Here is a 20,064-nt window from a genome sequence, read left to right as displayed (position 1 = left end):
AATTTACAGAAAAGTTGCTGGAGTTGTACAAAAGAAGTCATATATCCTTTACCTTGATTTCTCATTTCTTAACAGTTTACTGCATTGCTTTCTCTCTCCCTTCCTCTTTCTTGCTCCCTTCTCTTCTTGTCTCTCATGTTAATACTTTCTTCTGAATCATTTGGCAAAAGATTACAGACATGATGTCCCATTATCTCCATATTCTTCAGTGTATATTTCCTAAAATAGAAGAATACTTTCTTAAATAACTACCATATGCCAATTAGAATCAAGAAAACATTGATACATTATTACCATCTAACCAAATTTAAAATTCACCTGTTGTCCCAATAATCTTTTGTATAGAGCAAAGAAAAACAAAGCTAATAAAATCTTTCAGTTCCAAGAACACAGTTTGGATTTAGTTATTAAGAATAACAAGAATTTGGTATGTACTTTTTTTCATTTTTATAGAAGTCAGCTTATGTCCCAGGAGCTTATAAAGGTTACAGTTATAGCATAAAGTCAGCTATCATACTCCTATCCCCACCAAAAAGAAAACCCTGAACTACATATTAATACAAATATTTTTTCTCTGTTCAGGCTAATATTTCACATTTATTGGTTAGGGTGCAGTCTGAAACTATTACAAAAGGTGTAAAAACCTCTGTAGCATAGAATTAGTTTCTTTGATACAACAGTTCAGAGGTAAGAGATCCACAATCACGAAGGCAGCTCTGCCATCCTCGTTTTGTAGCTTCCATCTGTTTCTAAAGAGGCAGCTTCAGCTTTTATAATCAAATCTGTATTCCTAACAATAGGATGGAGAGGAGAAAGAGCTGGTACCTGCCTTTTTTGTTTTAACTTTTTAATTGGAGCATAATGCACATATAGGCCAATACATCAGTTATCCGTTTTCACCTCAAATACCACAAAGTGTACACTGGTGTAATCATCATCCAAGTTAAGAAATGGAACATCACCAGCTCTCTAGAAACCCCTCTTGTGACTACGTTTTTACTCTTTACCAAAGGAATCCATGAAAAATGGTTCTTTTTTCTTGCCTTTAAACTTTATATAAATGGAACCATAAATGAAATCATATTCTTTTATCTCAAATCTCTTTCACTCAGCATTATTATGTTTGTGATGTTCTTCTAAGTTTTTGCAGATAACAGTAATTTATTTTAATTTGTGTGCAGAATATTTTACTTTCTGACTATACCACAATGTATTTATCCTACCATAAATTAAATTTGAGTTATTTCCATTTTGATTGTTGTGAACATTCTTCTAAGTGTCTTTGGTGCACATGTTATAAGCATTTCTGTTGAATATTCTATGAATAAGGTATGTGAATGGTCAATTTGCAATCCCATCAGCAATGTGAAAGAGTTCCTGTCACTACACATCTTCATTTAGTCTTGATACTGTCAGTCTTTCACATGTTTGCCATTCTGGCGGATATGTTGCAGGTATATTAGTCTTAATTTTTATTTTCCTGATGATTGGTAAGAGATCGTTTTTCATATATTCATTGGCTGTTTGGATGTCCTCTTCTGTGAAGAACCAATTCAAGTTCTTTGCCCACTTCCCTATTGGTTTCTCTTTTACCTATTGATTTATGGGAGTTTTTTATGTAGTCTCAACACAATCATTTTGTTGGTTGTCCAGATTATAAGAATCTTCTAGTCTTATTGGGGTCTTTGATGAACAAAAGTTCATCAGTAGTTTTAATGTAATCCTGTGATTCACTCTTTTCCTTTGTGGTTTTTGCTTTTTTTTTTCTTTGTCTTATTTTTTTTTTTTAAGATTTTATTTATTTATTCACAAGAAACACACACAGAGAGAGAAAGAGGCAAAGACACAGGCAGAGGGAGAAGCAGGCTCCATGCAGGGAGCCTGACTTGACGTGGACTCCATCCCGGGTCTCCAGGATCATGCCCTGGGCTGAAGGCGGCGCTAAACTGCTGAGCCACCCGGACTGCCCTTCTTTGTCTTATTTAAGAAATCTTTCCAAACTATCCTAAGGCCCTGATCATATTCTCTTATGTTATCTTCTAGAAGTTTTGTTGCCACCCTCATCACATTTAGATGTACAATCCATCTGGAATTTATTTTTGTGTATAGTAATATGAGTCTTTTTTCTGTTTTCCCATATGTTTATCTTTCTGAACTCATATTTATGACTTCCACATAAAGAGTCCAGTGCTATTTTGATACCAGCTCCCACAGAACTGTTCCTTAAGGACAGCCACCTATTGTGTCCCCTCATGTACCTAGCACTTAAACACAATAAATGTTCAGGAACTATTAGTTCAGTTGAACTGAATATTAACAATCATTCATAATTCTAGGTATAAAAAAAAGAGTGCCTGTTTGTCATGAACTAACATCTCTCCTTCCTCCTTCCAGTGTGTCATCCTGGGCACCCATGCATAGATGGAGAAAATTATTTTTGTATAATATTAGGGTAAAATATTTGTATTATCTGAGCTTGTTTAAGTGATGTTTCACCACACACACAAAAAGCATTTGATATATCACAGAATTTTTTATCAGATGTGAATTTACAACTCTTTGGTTTTTATTGGTATGCTACCCATCGAGAACAATATACTCACAATTTTCCGTGACTTAATCTCTTTCGTCATTTTCAGGGTCAATGAAGACATGAAATTAACTGATTTAGAGCTAGAAAAACTGGCAAATAATATCCAGGAATTATTGTATAGTGCCTCAGATATATGCCATGATCGAGCTGTTAAATTTCTCATGTCAAGAGCAAAGGTTAGTTCTTTGATGAAGTTTTAGATATTTTATGCAAAGTATAATTATTTTGAAGATCTAGCATCATATCCTTGCTTGTGTCCCTATGTTGCCTATAATGCATATTATATTTTTAATATTTAATAAGGTTAATGATACTGGTGTGGCCTATTAGGAAGATGTTGAAATGTAAAATAATTCAAATAAAAGAAATAAGAAAATTTATTATTCTTTAAAAAAAATGATTGAAAGACTAATTTTTAAATTTAATGCCTTAATTAATTTGAAGTTAATATGCTATTTTATATATGTACATATTACATATATGTGTGTATAGCCACTATATTAATGAAAATGGTTGAAATCCAATATTGTGAACATTTTATAGCATGACTTGAATTTATTTGAGCTATATTATAAAGAGATCAGTGTAAAATTTAGGCATTTTAAGCTTTTTATGTTCAATTTCTGGAACTGAAGTATTGAGAGACTTCATTAAAAATGATTTTAAGGTAATGTTTATGCATTAATATATATTATTAAAATAATATAAATTAACATATGTTAAACTAAATTGGTTTTATAGCTTATTCTTATTTGGTGTTATACCTAACTCTCTGTCATGATTTTTGTGTTATCTTTAAAATTTAGGATGGTTTTCTTGAGAAGCTAAATTCCACGGAATTCATAACACTTTCTAGATTAATGGAAACATTCATTTTAGATACTGAACAGATCTGTGGAAGAAAAAGTATGTCATTACTTGGAGCACTTCAGAGCCAAGCTAATAAATTTGTAAACAGATTTCATGAAGAGAGAAAAACTAAGCTCAGGTATCATTACCGTGTTCATTCTGTTCAGTTTTTTCCCTTTTCTTTACAAAACATGATTTATATGTAATTGATTGGCTAACCAGATCCCTGAAAAACTTTTTTCTTTTTCATTAAAGGCAGATTGTGGAATTAAAATCATATTTCTTGGCTTTTCAAAGTGGAATTAGAATGTTTATTTTCAAAAAAAAAAAAAAGAATGTTTATTTTCATTAAAGTACTAATCAGAAAAATCCTCAATAGATTGACTTTTCCTTTCCTACTCAGTGGGAACTTAATTATGTTTCACGATTCTTTTTGGTTAGACTAAGAAATATAAAAAGAAATATTTTCTGAAAGTACTCATATTGAATGATTATGAAATTATGAATTATTTCAATTTATTAAGGTAACATTTATTTTAGAAATCTTAGTACTATTAACAGCTAATGGCCATTACTGTGTAAAATGTAAATATGAGGTCTACTTGAATTTAACTAAGATACATGTAGTGTCTTTATTATTACTAAAAGATATGACAATAAAAAGTCATATGTACTCAGCTTTTTCTTTTCTTTTCAATCAAAGAAGATGGTATTGAAATATTGTTAAAGTTTATCTTCTTTTTTTCCTCTTTTGAATAGCCTCCTCTTAGACAATGAGCGCTGGAAGCAAGCTGATGTTCCTGCAGAATTTCAGGATCTTGTTGATTCTATATCAGGTGGAAAGATTGCTTTACCTGAAAAAAAGTTAGGGGGTATGTGTATTCTTTCACACACTCTTTTCTGATTTTATACTGTTTATTCATTTTATAGGAATGCTTAACATTTCTTGAATTGACAGTGCTTCTTGAAAAGCCTAGAACTAATAATGCTAGCTTAGTAAGTAATTGACTGGAATTGTTATCTGTGGCAATTTGTAATAATAATTTCAGATATGTATTGAATGTTAACTATATGCCAGACACTGGGCCAAGTGCTTTTACATGCATTATTCCAGTTTATGAGCACAACAACTTATGATGAAAATGTTATTGTTAACCTTGTTTAACAATGAGGAGGTTTAAGGCTTCCAGGGATTAAGGAATTTTGTACAAATGATGAGCTGAGATTTGAAACCAGCTTTATATAATTTAATGGCTATGCTCACTGTACCATGTTTAAAGACATGAACACTAGTAAGCTTCTACTATGTGTCAAATATTAAGACAGAGATAACAGTTATAATCCTCCTTTATTTTATTTTTTTTAAAAATATTATTTATTTATTTGTTTATTCAGAGAGAGAGAGAGAGGCAGAGACACAGGCAGAGGAAGAAGCAGGCTCCATGCAGGGAACCTGATGTGGGACTCAATCCCAGGCCTCCAGGATCACACCCCGGGCTGCAGGCGGCACTAAACCACTGCACCACCAGGGCTGCCCTATAATACTCCTTTAAAAGGGCTAAACCTAATGGAAAAAAATGTGAATTAGCAACCATAAGTAATGCAGTAGTGATATAATAGAGAAAACCAAAATGTAAAGAACTGTAGAAAAAGAAAACTATGAAGGAGACTCAGAAGGAAGGGCCAGAGAGATGGGAGGAAATCCAGAAGAATAAAGAAATAAAAAATTAGTTTCAAGAAAAGAATTGTCATTGGTATCAAATGACTGTTGGGTTTCATATGAAAGAAATATAATGACTGAAAGATACTTTTGTATGCCAATTAAAGTGGAGTTGTCAGGTAATAATAATGTAAGCTTATGTACAATTTACCCTGTAATACCAGATTTGAAATTATAAGATTGTCCAATAGTTTTTTGAAAGTTTTGTATTTGGGACGCGTGGGTGGCTCAGTGGTTGAGCGTCTGCCTTTGGCCCAGGGCATGATCTTGGAGTCCTGGGATCAAGTCCCACATCGGGCTCCCTGCGTGGAGTCTGCTTCTCCTTCTGCCTATGTCTCTGCCCCCCCGCCCCCTCTCTCTCTGTGTCTCTCATGAATAAATAAATAAAATCTTAAAAAAAAGTTTTGTATTCTAAAAAATAAAAAATATAAATTAAATTTTTTGATTTTAAGTAGACCCCATGCCCATCCATGGGACTTGAATTCATGATCAAGAGGTGCATGCTCTGACTGAGGCAACCAGTCAATTATCAGATATTTTCAATGGAGTATGTAGATGCATTTAATAAAAGTTTAATATTTTTACATAGAAATATTTTTAAATTGTGTATATCAACATTTGCACAAAATGCGCCTGTACTACAAGAGAAAGACTGAGTGAAAGACAAATAGTGACCACTAGTTTGACATGTAGAAGATCATTTGCAGTTTTAATAATTCAGTAGAGTGACAGAGTCAGTTGGTAGTTGAGTACTGAGTAACTTGGAAGGTGAGGACTGGCAAACAAATCTAGCCTCCTTTTTTGACAAGTTTGGTTGTGAAGGGAAAGTGAGTGGTGAAGTAGCATTAGAGACCTAAGAGAATAATTAGGTAATTACTTTAATCTACTCAGGGAATTGAGAGAAACTGAATTATATTTTTATGTTTAACAGAAAGAGGAAGAAGAATAAACAGAAGAGTGGCATGTACTGAGTGTGAGGCAGGGCTCCTGGAATTAAATCTAGGGTTGAGGTGAAAGGCTATCTCTTCTAACCCTGTGACGAGAGGTGGGATTAAGAACAGGTGTAAAGTAGAGTAATTCATACAGGACAGAGGGAAGAATTGAATGAATTAAGTAGATTTCTTTGCCTCATGATTATTGTTTAGTAGGTGACAGTGTTGGATTGTGGTCACAGTCTTTTAACTGATCACATGATAGCAAAGCAAAAGTATTCAAGTGGCAAAGATTGAAGGAAAAAATAAAACACTGATTATTTTATATCACAAGTATAAAATTATAAGATTTATCTCTCATTTACTCTTTCAGGCTGTATTTGATGACTTCTCACTTTGTGAGGTGCTGTGCTAGATGACTATGACATGTTTTCTCTCCCTGAATATCTCAAAGTGTTACAATTCACTCTCATGCAAACATAATAATTTTTTAATTAAAATGAGAGAGTGATTAAGTTAACTGTGGGGTTTGTGTGTGTGTGTGTGTGTTTCAAAGTGAACTGTTTATTTTTACTTTCTCTTTGGAGGATACTGACAATAAGAGGTTTCTTTTATATACCTTACTTCTGTCCCAGTTTTTTCTCCCCCTCTGAGCAAGAAGAAAGTACATGCTATTAGAAGTCCATTAACATTTTACTAGTTTTTACCAGTTAAAGGATCCTTGGTTATTATTCATTCATCCACCATCCATTAATGAGTTACTAGCTGCTTGGTTAGGCATGGGGAAATGCAATTTAATGGATAGCAATTAATATTTAATTGAATGCTTACTTGATGCTACACAGTTTGTTCTAAATACTTTACATTGTTATCTCATTTATAGATCCATGAACTTGATACTGTTATATTCCCATTTGACAAATATGGAAACTGAGGCACAAAGGGATTAGGCAATTTGCCTAAGGTTACAGAGCTAGGAAATGGTAGAGCTGGGCTCCAAATTCAGGCAGACTGACTTTAGGACCCTTTCTCTACATTATTGTGCTCTGCCGATTCTCTGCAATGTGGAGAATTGATTAAGACACTATCCCTGTCCTCAAAAATTTAATCCGACATACAGAATGAATTGTAGTTAGAAATTGTATCACTGAATTTCTTTCCTTTAAAGAAATAAGGAAGGTAGATATTTAATGCCAAGTCAAAGGGACTTGAAGCTGAGGGAAGCATGATGACTCGCTCATGATAATCTAATTGATTTGGCTGATTCAGGACAGTAATCCAGTCTCCTGTTCTTTTTACCTCAACATGCTGAATTTTGTTTTATAATAAGAAAAACCACATGCTGAAAATACAGTAATTTCTGTAGTAAAATTGAAAATTGAATATATATTATATATAAATATAAATTAAAGATATACTCTTTCCATTGAATATAGGAATTAGCTTGTATTCTAAGAATTATAATAAAGATAACCAGTTGAAGTTCTAGTTCTGCCTTTTCAAACTAATATTTTTTTCCTTACCACTTACTGATCACCTACCATGTGCCAGACCTAGGATAGGCGGTTTGTAGTCCTGAATTCTGTTGTTAACAATAGAATGATAAATACTGTTATCCATGTTTAATGGACACAGATGTTGAGACTCAAAGAAGTTAGCTAATTGACACAGGTCATGCATCCAGTAACCAGCAGTACTGGAACTCAAATCCAAATTTCTCTGATTCCAAACTTAATATATTTTATTGTGCCAAATTGCTTCTCAAGAAGTCAACATTTGTTTTCAGAAATAAGTTTTAGGCCCTACTAGGCCCTAAATTGGGCCCTAAAATCTTTTGTAGTTTTTTCCTAGTTTAAATTTTTTCCTCTAATAATTTCTTTCATCTTGTTCCTATGTCTCTCATGGTTATTTGCTTAACTCTCTAGCTACAGAAGAAAGGAAACCAGCTGAAGTTCTCATTGTTGAGGGACAACAGTATGCTGTCGTTGGGTGAGTGACACATTTTTCTTTATTATTAAGTCAGTTATTTTAAAACATAAGTCTTCTAATTCCCCTTGATGTGAATTGGAAATTTTAGATTAACGATTTCAAATCTTAAAAACAATTATGACTTCTCTCCTAAACTATCCTTTATCTTGTTACTCTTGCTTGATGGAAGTGGTACCCCTCTGGCTCTTCAGACAAAAAGACCACTCCCCCAAAAATTTGGCTCCCTAGCTAAGGGGAGAATACTTTATCTTCTAAGAGAATATTAAAAAAGATAAACAGTGGACCCCTGCCCAGTAGAGCAGACACTAGAAATATGCGTGGAGAGTAATACATGGTCTGACAATTTAGCTGTGATAAGGGCTAGGCACTTTCTTGAATCATTACTTTCTAATATCCTTCAGACCTTTTTTTCTTCAGACTTTTTTTTTTCTTCAGACTTTTATAAAACTATTTTACGTGGATCACTCATTTCTGAGCATCTCATTGAACTTGGAGGTCCCATAATGGCTCTATTCACCTTAACCTCAATCTTATTTAACCTCCCAGTAGTGTCCCTTTTCAGTTTATGACATGTTCAGGTAACTTTCTCATGTTAGGAAAACCTTTTGTGACTTACCAGTAACTGTTTAGGAGATACCATTGTTCTTTGAAGCCACAGTTTCTCTTTCATCTCACCAAGAAAATCAAGACTAGGTTCCCATTGTTAATTCAGCAGTTCATGATTGAGCACCTACTATATAACCAGCAACACTGGGTAGGCTTTTTGTCAGTGTTTCTGAAATGCCAAGGAATGGGATACTTGCTCTCTCATATATTTTTTTTGAGGGAGGTGGGCAAAGGGAGAGGGAGATAGAGAATCCCAAGCAGGCTCCATGCCCCAGGATACCCCAGGATGTCTTATTGAAGAGACTTACTTATTAGGAATGCCACACAGAGAGTGATGTGCCAATGCATAAAACTTAAGGTACTCATTCTACCTGTAATTGCATGACCCTGAAAATGAGTGCCCTTAATTTTGCACCCTAGGAATCTATTTTGCCTCACCTTAGTCCCTACTCTGCTGCAATTATAGGTAAAACACATAATTTCATAGTTATCAAGATCAGTATTGACTTTTATGTGTTGAATCATTTTAACTTTCTTGTTTTGAGTGCTTATTGGGTCATCTTTCTTTTCTTACAGAACTGTATTGCTCTTGATAAGAATTATCCTTGAATATTGCCAGTGTGTGGACAATATCCCATCTGTTACTACTGACATGCTTACACGTCTGTCAGATTTATTGAAGGTGTGTATGATTTCACTCTGTGATGGAAAAATAGTTGGAAGAAGTAACTCATTAGAGTATGACTAACCTTCAAACTAAGACGTTTCAGGGTTAAGTTATCTTTAAGACATTAATTTTGTGACATTTGATTGTGGTTGCATCACAACATGTTACTGGAAGAAGGCCGTCTGCTTCCTTCTCACTTCACTTTTAGTGATTCCTCATTATACCCATAGAGTTGTTAATGACATTGGAGACAGGAGATGATTTGTTCGTTAGGTGCTGAACATGACTGAGGCCACTTAGGTCAAAAAACCTGGACTGGTTTCAAATGTGCATGGAAGGAATTCACTGAACTTTACAAAATTCATCTCACTAAGGTTAGAGATTTTTCTTAAATCATTCTTTCAGAACCATTGATATAAAATGAAAATGTGGTGATAATCTTATTCAGCCATTTCATTTTAACAGATATTTTTAACTGCTAGCATAAAGAAAAGGCTTTTTTTAAATGTCTAATCAATTAATTCTGCCCCCATATTGAGTTGTCATATTTTAGTCCAGAAAGATTTTGTTACCCTTTTGAAAAATAAGACTCTCCAATAAGAATGACTGAAACTGAACTAGTTTTTTTTAATTGAAGTATAATTAACATATAGTGTGCTGTTTTAGTGAAACTGAACTAGTTTATGAATGCAGATTAAAGATTAATTTCTGAACAATTGTTTTTTAGAATTCCACTTTTTTCCTACCAGACAATAAATATCATTTAGGAACACCCCTCCCCCTTTTTTTGTCATTACATAAATAGATCCTAATTGCTTCTACTAGAAAATTCATTTGGTCCTTGAATGAGAGAAAAGAGGAATGTATTTTTAGAACTGTAAACACAACGCCAGCATATATAGAACAGTTTTTAATAAATTGTTGGGCTTTTTTTTTCTCCTTCCTTTGTTAGTACTTCAATTCAAGAAGTTGCCAGTTAGTTCTTGGAGCTGGTGCACTGCAAGTTGTTGGACTAAAAACAATAACGACAAAAAATTTGGGTATGGATTCTTGCTTTTATTTCACATGCTGAGATTTTACAATGAGGTCACCATACTCATTGTGTTTTTATTATACCTGATGTTTTATGACTAATTAAAGGCTCTAAAAGTAGTAAATGCTACTTCACTTTTCTGTGTATTACTGAAAAATTAACTTCTAGGGAAATGTTATGAGGAATTTCCACTATTTGGAAGTTGCATCACTATAGAAAATGTTAAGATATAATACATATGAGGTGCTTTGAGGTGAAAGGTATCTGGATGTCAGAAGAGAATCAGCTGTCCCATTAGCTTCCTCATGTCTGTAATACTAACAACTTGAGTTCATTGGGGAAAGCAGCATATTTACTACATCATTCAGTTCCATATCATTTTTTAAAAAGATTTTTATTTATTTGAGTGATAGAGAGCATGTGAGTGGGGAGGGGCATGGGGGAAAGAGAAAGTATCTGAAGCAGACTCCACACTGAGCATGGAGCCCAATATGGGGCTCTGTCCCACGACCATAGGATTATGACGGGAGCTGAAACCGAGAGTCAGATTGCCCAACTGACTAAGCTATCCAGGCGCCCCACAAATCATTTTGTTAAACAAAGTGAAATAATGTTGCTGCTTTCTGCCAGTGTGTTCTTCATTTATGAAATAAAGTATATAAAAATAATTGACATTTTTACTTTAATTTGATATTTAATTAAACTCCACTAATATCTTGTTTTGTTTCTCCCTGATATATTCACTACTGGGATCTTCAGCTCTTTCTTCACGTTGTTTGCAGTTAATTGTGCACTACATTCCTGTGATCCGGGCTCATTTTGAAGCTCGGCTGCAGCCTAAGCAATATAGCATGCTTAGGCATTTTGATCATATCACTAAGGTACTTTTCCTTCTATTTTCTACTGGAATTTCATAATTGTTAAGTATTTTTTAGATGTGACACAGGGACTTTAAAATATAATGTTCTTTCTCGTTACAGGACTACCATGACCACATAGCTGAAATATCAGCTAAGCTTGTAGCGATAATGGATAGCTTATTTGACAAGCTATTATCTAAGGTAATGATTTATGGAAATTATTAGGCATTGATTAAAGGTACCATGCCTTTTCACAGTTGTCTAAACAATCAAATTATTTAGGGTTTAGAAAAACTCAATAAAATGTTCAGATTGCCTGAATAATGGATAATCATCTCCTAAGGGGTTGGAACGGGGAAGGAGGAGATTATTTTAAGAATGATAGAAACCGTATATAGAAGTTTTTATATTAGCTGCATTGACAAATATGTACCTTCTTCAAACTAGGTTTTAGTCTGAAAGTCTTTCAGAGACAGAATTGAGAGAACAAAGATGAGAATAGAGAAATAATTTGTCATAAGGTGTGTTCTTATTTTCCAGCCTGAAGTGCCAGAGTCTAAGGTGCTCTGTTATTTCCCTCATAGATCATCAATTTCAGTATCTGTTTCTTGTTTGTTTCCCATTCCAAATGGGTCATTAAAAGAAGCAGTGGTTTCCAGTGAGTCCCCATCCTGGAAGGTATCTTTAGAAAATGCCACTTAATCAGGCCTAGTCTCTTTGCCTTACCCTTCACTCTTCACTACTATCTTCCTACTTCAACTTCCTACTTCTCCTGTTACCTTGACCTATTACATTCTCCCAGTATTAGCAAGTCTCTCTTTGCCACTCCCTATCCTGGTGGTTTTCATGGGTTACCCGGGAGTTTAGCTCTGTTTTTAATTCATCCCGAGATAACAGACAGTATTTGGTTTGGGTTAGCCTCTTAATTGTAGCTTTTTGTTTTCTTACCTGAAAATTTAATATAGGGAAAGAAGGATAATGCAGTAATAGAGGCTGATTCTAAAAAGCTAATAAGTAATGGTACCATTGCTTAGATAGAATGAAACATTAACATCTAATTGTACTACTGGCTAAACTAATGTCCCAGCCATAATTTATTCATTCATTCATTCCTTTTTTCATTCAGGAAGTTGAACTGTGTGAGGTACGTGGGACACATAGGGTGAAGAAATCTTCAGTGTTGTCCCTCAAATAGTAAAATAGCTAATAAGAGAAGCATATCGATAATTGTAACAGGAGGGTAGAGTATGTCAAGAGCCATAAGTACAGAATTGATTTTGTGCTATTAGAGCTTTTAATGCTTTTCGAAGAGCTGATTACCAGCTGAGGCGGGAGATCTGGGAAAGCCTCATGGATGAGGCATGTATGTAAGTTTTGCTTTTAAACAAACAAAGGCATGATCAGGGCAAATAAAGTTGAGCTAATGAGATGCTCTGAGGTAATAGCGGGTAGGAATCATGAGGAAGGGTTTTGGAGTCCAATAGACCTAAGTTCACATTCAGTGTTTGTCCCAGAATAGCCACTGAAGCACCTTGGGCAAATTAATCTCCTCAAGCCTCAGTTTCTGTCTTTAAATGGGGAAAATAATAGAGCCTTATAAGGTTATAGTGATGATTAATGAGATAATATTTATATGGAGTGCCTTTTTTTTTTATCCTATGTCTGACTATAGCAAGTTTCCAGTAAATGTTGGCTGCTAATGCTTTTGCTGATTTTGTTAATAACAAAGGCAAGTTATTCCACTTAGCTAATGTATTAGGGTGAATGAACCAAGGAATGGGAGGTATGGTGGAAAGGCAAATGAAGAGTTTTGACTTCCAGTGGAAAGCTAAACAATTTAAGTCAGGCTTGTAGGGCTATAACTTGCCTTCCATAAAATTCACTCTTTCTAAGTATACAGTTGGCTAACTTTAACCTATGTGTTGGTAGAACTACCACAATCAAGATACGCAACAGCTGCATCACTGTTAAACATTCTCTGGAGCACTTCTGTAGTCAGTTCTCTCCCCACATCACAAAACTTTGACAACTGATCTGATTTTCATCTATGTAGTTTGTTTTTCCCAGAATGTCCTTTAAATGGAATTAGAATGTAGCTTGTTGTCCCAGGCTCCTTTCATTTAGCATAATGCTTTTGAAATTCATAGTATGTGTTAGTGGTTTGTTCCTTTTTATTACAGAGTAGTATCCACTGTATGGATGTATCACTGTTTAGTCATCCATTTATCAGTGGATAGTCCTTTGGGTTCTCTCTGGTCTTTGGCTTTTATGAATAATGCTGCTATAAACATTCACGTGCACATCTTTGTGTGGGCACATGTTCCATTTCTTTGTGTAATACCTTTGAATAGATTGATGGTTGGATAGAAATGTAAAACTTTATGACACTTCATTAAAACTGCCAATTTTTTTTCCCAAAGGGACTATACCATTTTTCCCCCTCCTTGTGATATATGAGAGTTTAGATGCTCTTCACCTTCACCAGTGCTTTCTATTGTATGTCTGTTTGTTTTTTAATGTATCTGTATGGAATAGTATCTCATTGTGGTTTTAGTTTACATAATAACTTAGATGTTGAGTACCTTTTCATGTATTCGTTTCCAACCATGTCTTTGGTAGAGTGTTTAAACTTTTAGTTAACTTTCAAAGATTGGGTTATTGAGTTTTAAGAGTTCTCTATATATTCTAGATATAAGTCCTTTATCAAACATGTATTTCCTAAGTGTTTTCTCCCAGTCTGTCACTTATCTTTTCATTTTCTTAACAGTATCTTAAGAACAGTTTTTAAATTTTGATGAATTCATTTACCAGTTTTTTCTTTTATTGTTCATGGTTCTTATGTCCTATACTAAAGAATTTTTGTATAACCTAAGTCACAAAGATAGTTCTCAGTGTTTTCTTCTGAAAGGTTTATTGTTTCAGGTTTTATGTATATATCTGTGATCCCTTTCTAGTTGATTTTTATATATTCTTTTTTCTGGATAGTTCTGACACCTTTTGTTGAAAAGACTGTCCTTTCTCCATTGGCATCTTTGTTGAAAATCAATTGGCTGTTTTTGTGTGGGTCTGTTTTCAGATTTTCTATTCCATTCCATTGATCTGTAAGTCTGTCTTATAGCAATACCTTGTCTTAATGTTGTAACTACCATAGCATTATTATAAGTCTTGGAATCAGACTTGGAAGTAAAGCCTTCTCAGTGTTCCCACCCCTCCTCCAGTGGTAGCCAACCTCTGCTTTGATTAGTTTTTGATCCTGGGCTTAGAAGTATTTTTTTGTTTTTATCCTCACAGCCCTGGGGATAAATGAATTTGGTGCCCTTTCTCCATGACTTTAGGCTTTTGCTTTGTATAAGAGGAGGGTGCAGGAAAGTGGGCAGCACTTGTTCCTTTTCTCTAGTGGCAGCCAGTTACCTCTTGCTTGCCTGTGTTACTACTGAGAGTGACTCTGTGGTCTCCAGTTCTGACCTCAGTGTTGCTTGTGAGTACCTGGAGACCTGTGGAGAAGAATTTGTGAGTGAGTGCAGACTGCGCTGTGGCCAGAGTTCTCACTTACTGTAAACATATGCTAGTCCATATATGGCCATTGGGAATTTGTGAAAATGTTAGTTTTCTGTCTGAGGTAGTCACCTCTTCTCCCTATGCTCTGCCAAAGTGAGACAGTTTCTGTATGCTATCTCTGTGGAAGTAGAACCCAAAAGTTTTTAAATTAACAAATCACATGATTAGAATTGCACTTTAGAAGGATTTATCAGATAGCATGTACAGTGGATTTGAGGTGATACGGCATGTCCTTTGTTTGGAATGCTTTCACTTAATTTTTTTCATTTGAAGACTCAGCAGCTCAGGTGTGCTGCTCTGGAAGCCATCTATGCTGTTGCCTATATTTCCTTCACCCGGGTTCTTGTGGCATGCGGGATCCACTTTCTGGACTGCCAATCAGCTTTTAGGCTGTCAGCTCCCCAGAGATCTCTGTCTCTGATTCATCCTTGTACACTAGCCAGCATAGTATCTGATGCATTCATTCAGTCATACACATTCACACACACATACACACACTCATACACCTACATACCTATATACACACACACATGTTCATATATACACACATCTAAGAAAATATGTATCCAGAGCTTACTGTGTACTAGTCAGTTTTATTAAATGTTTGTTGACCTTATATTTGGACTCATTAAAATGTGACTACATTTTTTTCAGGTGAGAATCTTGAAGACCTTACCTAGGGCAGTGTTTCTTAACTGAGATAGCTTTGTCCTCTGAGGACTTTCAGAAGTGTTGGAAACATTTTTGGTTGTCATAGTTTGGGGAGTGGGATGATACTGGTAGCTAGAGAAGAGAGGTCAAGAATGCTACTGAACATCCTATATATAATACACAGGATAGCCCAAACAACAAAAAACAAGGTAATCCAAAATGTCAGTAGTGTAGAGGTTGAGAAACTCTGACCTGCAGTAGGAATGTGCAAAATAATCTGAAAATACATTTGATGGCACTTAGCCACTGAGGAATAAAAACTGAGTGGGAGATTTCCAGTCTGTGTGAGCAGGAGGATTGTAATACCAGCAATAGTGATTGAAAGAGGAGCGGGTTTGGGAAAGCCCATGGTAAACTCAGGGATGGTATGGAACATTTAGGAAATATGTGACTTAGTAAAATGGTTCAGGACTAGAGATATATTAGAAGTTGTTAGGTTGAGATTGATAAGAGAGAAAGAGGGGACAATAAGGAGGAGTAAAATTGAGGAAGCTTTGCGCTTAGGAGACATAAGACGAGGAAGGTCAGGAGGGGAGGAATCAGGAAAGCATTTCATTCCATGAGGACCAAGGACCATGTTTCAAGTGTGAGGTGTGTTTCAAGTGTTTCAATACTGCAGAGCAATGAGGAAGAAGAATGCCTAGGGAAATTACTAAATTTGGAAGTTAAGATGTCTTCAGTGATTTTTGCAGAAAGACATTTCAGAAGATTGTTGTTAATAGTGGAGGAAAGTGCTTTGGGTAGTGGCAAGAACCAAATTTTAAGGGTTGAGAATAAAGAAGTACAGTATCAAGTTTTGGTGACTGGAGAAATATGATGGTGAAGGTAAGATGGATAGTATCTCTAGGGGAGGCAGGGGTGAAGGAAGGTTTTAGGGGGTGTACTAGTTACCTGGAGCTGCTATTACAAATTACCAAAGACTGAGCGGCTTTAAAACCACAGAAATGTATTCTCTCATGGTTCTGGAGGCAAGAAGTCCTAAATCAAAGTGTTGTCAGCTATGCTCCCTCTAAAGGCCGTAGCAGAGAGTCTTTCTAGCTTCTGGTGCTTGCCATCAATTGTTGGCATTCTCTGGCTTGTAGATGCATCATTCCGATTTCTGCCTCTGTCTTCATGTGGCCATTTTCCTTCTGTGTGTCTGTGTCTAAATTTCCTTCTCCTTTCTTTTATAAAGACACCAGTCAGTGGATTTAGGGCCCACTCTAACCAGTATGACCTTACAAGATTCTAAGTGAACATGAATTTGGGGGGGATACTGTTCAACCCAGTACAGGATGGTAGTTAGATATGGGGACATTACCACAGTGAAATAACTACTTCATACCCACTAGGATGTCTAAATAAAAAAGGTAGACAATAACAAATATTGGTGGAGGATGTGGAGAAATTGGAGCCCTCATATACTGCTGAATAGGACTGTAAAATGATATAGCTACCTTGGAAAAAATTTTGGCATTTTCTCAAAGATTAAAGTTACCATATGACCCAGTAATTCCACTTCTAAGTATACACCCCAGAGAATTAAAAAACATTTGTTCACACAGAAACCAGTACATGAATGTCCATAGCATTATTATTCATAATAGCCAGAAAGTGGAAAGAACCCAAATGTCCATCAGCTGATGATGAGATAAATTATGGTATATTCATACAGTAGAATATCATGCTGCCCCTTGAAGGACGAAGTATTGATGCGTGTTAGCAACTTGGAAGACTGTTGAAAGCATTATGCTAAGTGAAAGAAGCCAGTCACAAAAAGCCACATATTGTATGATTACATTTATGGAAATTAGTAGTTGCCAAGAGCCGGGGAGGGTGGGAGATAGGGAGTAACTGCTGATGGTTATGGGTTTCTTTTGGGGTGATGAAAAAGTTCAGAAATTAATAGTGGTGGTTGTATGAGTTTACTAAAAACCAGTTAATTGTACACTTTAAAAGGGTGAATTTTGTGGTGTGTGAATTATATCTTAAAAGTGTTATTAATAAAAAAAGATAAGGGGGTATTTTATATATTTCAGGCTGAGGCAAGGTAAAACGCTAGGTGATCACAATTTTTCTTATTTTGGTGCACTCACATGGTGACTTCTACATGGTTCTAAGAGCATTATATTGGAACTCATCATTTTAATAAACTCTGTAAGATTAGTACATTAAATTATTTAGCCCAGGGATCCCTGGGTGGCTCAGCAGTCTGGCGCCTGCCTTCGGCTCAGGGTGTGATCCTGGAGTCCCAGGATCGAGTCCCATGTCGGGCTCCCTACATGGGAGGGAGCCTGTTTCTCCCTCTGCCTGTGTCTCTGCCTCTCTTTCTTTCTGTATCTCTCATGAATAAATAAATAAAATCTTTAAAAAAGGTAAATTATTTAGCCCAGATAAGTCTTGTAAATTAAAATAGTATATAATTTGTGAATTATAAACTGTGGGCCAGAGATGGTTATATGGATGATATTGGTGTATTGTTCCAAATGTAAGGATAGTAAAATGAATTTACCTATTTAAATTTTCAGTATAGATCATTGCTGAAAAGTCTTTCTTTACCATAGTGAGGCTAAATATGATTACTGTATATTGGCCTACCTACAAAAGAAAAAATTTTAATCCTACCAGAGTCCTATTGATTTCAGATCTGATCATGTTGACACATTCTGAAAATTATGTTTAAAAATAATCTGTTCATTTGGAGGGCCTAAAGATTCATCATTGTATATTGAGCCAGATTGGTAGCTAACATTTTTTGTGTACATATTTTGTATCAAGCACTGTTGTGTATCCTTATGAGCCATCTTTTTAAGTCCTCACAGCAAGCCCTTTGAGATAGAGAATGAAGTAACTTTAACTTGCCCATTGTCACATAGCTAAGAATTTGAAGAGCTGGGATTTGAACTGAAGTAGTCAATCTTAAGGGAAGTAGCCTATGTTCTTAGCCACTAAATTATGCCGGCTTTCTCAAAGTAGATTAGGATATTTAATGAAAAGTTCTTGAGATTTGCATGAGTAGCACAGATCATAGTTGAAGTGTAAGCTTCAGCAATATCAGAGTTAGGCATGTAAGGGCTGAAAACCTACGTCTGAGGGAACAGTGGGAACATTAAACAATCCAGAGGATATGAACATAATTCTCATTATTTTTCCCTGCCAGTATGAGGTGAAAGCTCCCGTTCCTTCTGCCTGTTTCAGGAATATTTGTAAGCAAATGGCAAAAATGCATGAAGCTATATTTGATCTTCTTCCAGAAGAACAAACACAAGTGAGTAGTAATTCCTAAAACTGCTTTTTTATATATAACATATGCATGCAGAATTGGAGTGTTTTTACATACTTTTGGTGCAGTTAAGCCTACTTCATATTCCAATATGATTATTAGTTTTTTCAGCTGTTACATTGACCTGTGGAACATGGATGAAAATTTCTGATTTCATAGTGCCCCTAGCTCCAACAGGCCAGGGCAATATTGTTCTGCTCTATGTCAGCAATTATAAAAAGCAGATTTTTCATTTGTCCATTGACTATCAGAGATCTCAGATTCTACTTCCATCATTCATTGTATTATTAGTTTGAAAATTAGAATTGGCATTTATCAACAGTCAAATATGCTGATGTTATTATAATCCAAATGGGATAGTGGAGGAATTAGTGATGGAATTAATAAGACACATAGAGTAACTCAATCAGTATACCTCATTAATAGTTGTTAGATCAGCACAAGTGATCTGTAATAGGCATAAAGGAAAATAGCAAAATGGGTAGCCTCTGGCACTTCTCACCTCTGAAGTATCCATCCTTTGTCCCTACAATCTTCCCTATAAAAGGGTTACACAGAATTCTTTGCTTGGTTCCCTTCTCCTGGTACTTAGAAGTTTCCAGTATTTCTTTTTTTTTTTCCAATCATCTTTACCCACCTTAGCGTGTTCGCTCTATACCAGGTTATCTCATTCAAGCCTAGCTGTAGAATGATACAGTGTTAGACTACAAGCCTAGTTGTATGACTAATGACTTTTCACTGGGATTTTTGCTATTCAGATAAATTTGTTATTGGAGTTTACCTCTAATTGGTTGAGTACATGGAAATGGTATTTTTGGGAATGAAAAGTAACTTTCTTAGTGTCTCTTGTCTACTCTTTCTTCTGCTGGGTCTCCTTTCCCATACCACCTCAGACTTCCATCCTATAGTAGCTATTACTGTTTCTCTTCATGCTTCCCTAGATTTTCATTAATCATTCCAAACTCATGATTAAATATCATCCAACTCCTTTGAGGGCTTACTGAGGACTGAGAAGGAGCCATAACATATGGAGCACCCATTTGGGTCTCTTTTTTCTTCCTCATTTCTTCCTAGTCAAGCCATCCTTCTCATTCCAAGTGTAAGATCTCCCACCTCTGATTCTGACCTTCTGGATTTGTCATCTTGAGTTCTTATGGCCAGGTCAGGGAGCTGGGCATCCATGTATTCCATGTGTTTTTTTATCTGCATCATAATTTTTTTTTTAATTTTTTTTTTAATTTTTACTTATTTATGATAGTCACAGAGAGAGAGAGAGGCAGAGAC

At 35.4% G+C, this 20,064-nt stretch overlaps 1 protein-coding gene across 9 annotated transcripts in view; it reads left to right on the top strand.

Annotated features, from left to right (window-relative positions):
* The window catches only part of VPS54 (VPS54 subunit of GARP complex), a 76,343-nt gene that overhangs the window by 50,056 nt on the left and 6,223 nt on the right, over positions 1-20,064 (top strand). For 8 of the 9 annotated variants that reach the window (XM_072743087.1, XM_072743084.1, XM_072743089.1 and 5 more), the window contains 9 exons: positions 2,640-2,769; positions 3,400-3,581; positions 4,202-4,314; positions 8,020-8,083; positions 9,266-9,371; positions 10,309-10,396; positions 11,149-11,270; positions 11,370-11,450; positions 18,658-18,765. In XM_072743087.1, the coding sequence (XP_072599188.1) occupies positions 2,640-2,769; positions 3,400-3,581; positions 4,202-4,314; positions 8,020-8,083; positions 9,266-9,371; positions 10,309-10,396; positions 11,149-11,270; positions 11,370-11,450; positions 18,658-18,765 (994 nt within the window). Of the gene's footprint in view, positions 1-2,639; positions 2,770-3,399; positions 3,582-4,201; positions 4,315-8,019; positions 8,084-9,265; positions 9,372-9,629; positions 9,731-10,308; positions 10,397-11,148; positions 11,271-11,369; positions 11,451-18,657; positions 18,766-20,064 lie in introns of all 9 variants that reach the window. The other variant, XR_011998047.1, reaches the window with a different exon arrangement.

The sequence above is a fragment of the Vulpes vulpes genome, chromosome 16 (genome assembly GCF_048418805.1).
Source record: "Vulpes vulpes isolate BD-2025 chromosome 16, VulVul3, whole genome shotgun sequence".
NCBI lineage: Eukaryota > Metazoa > Chordata > Mammalia > Carnivora > Canidae > Vulpes > Vulpes vulpes.
This window is presented reverse-complemented; position numbering and strand designations above follow the sequence as displayed.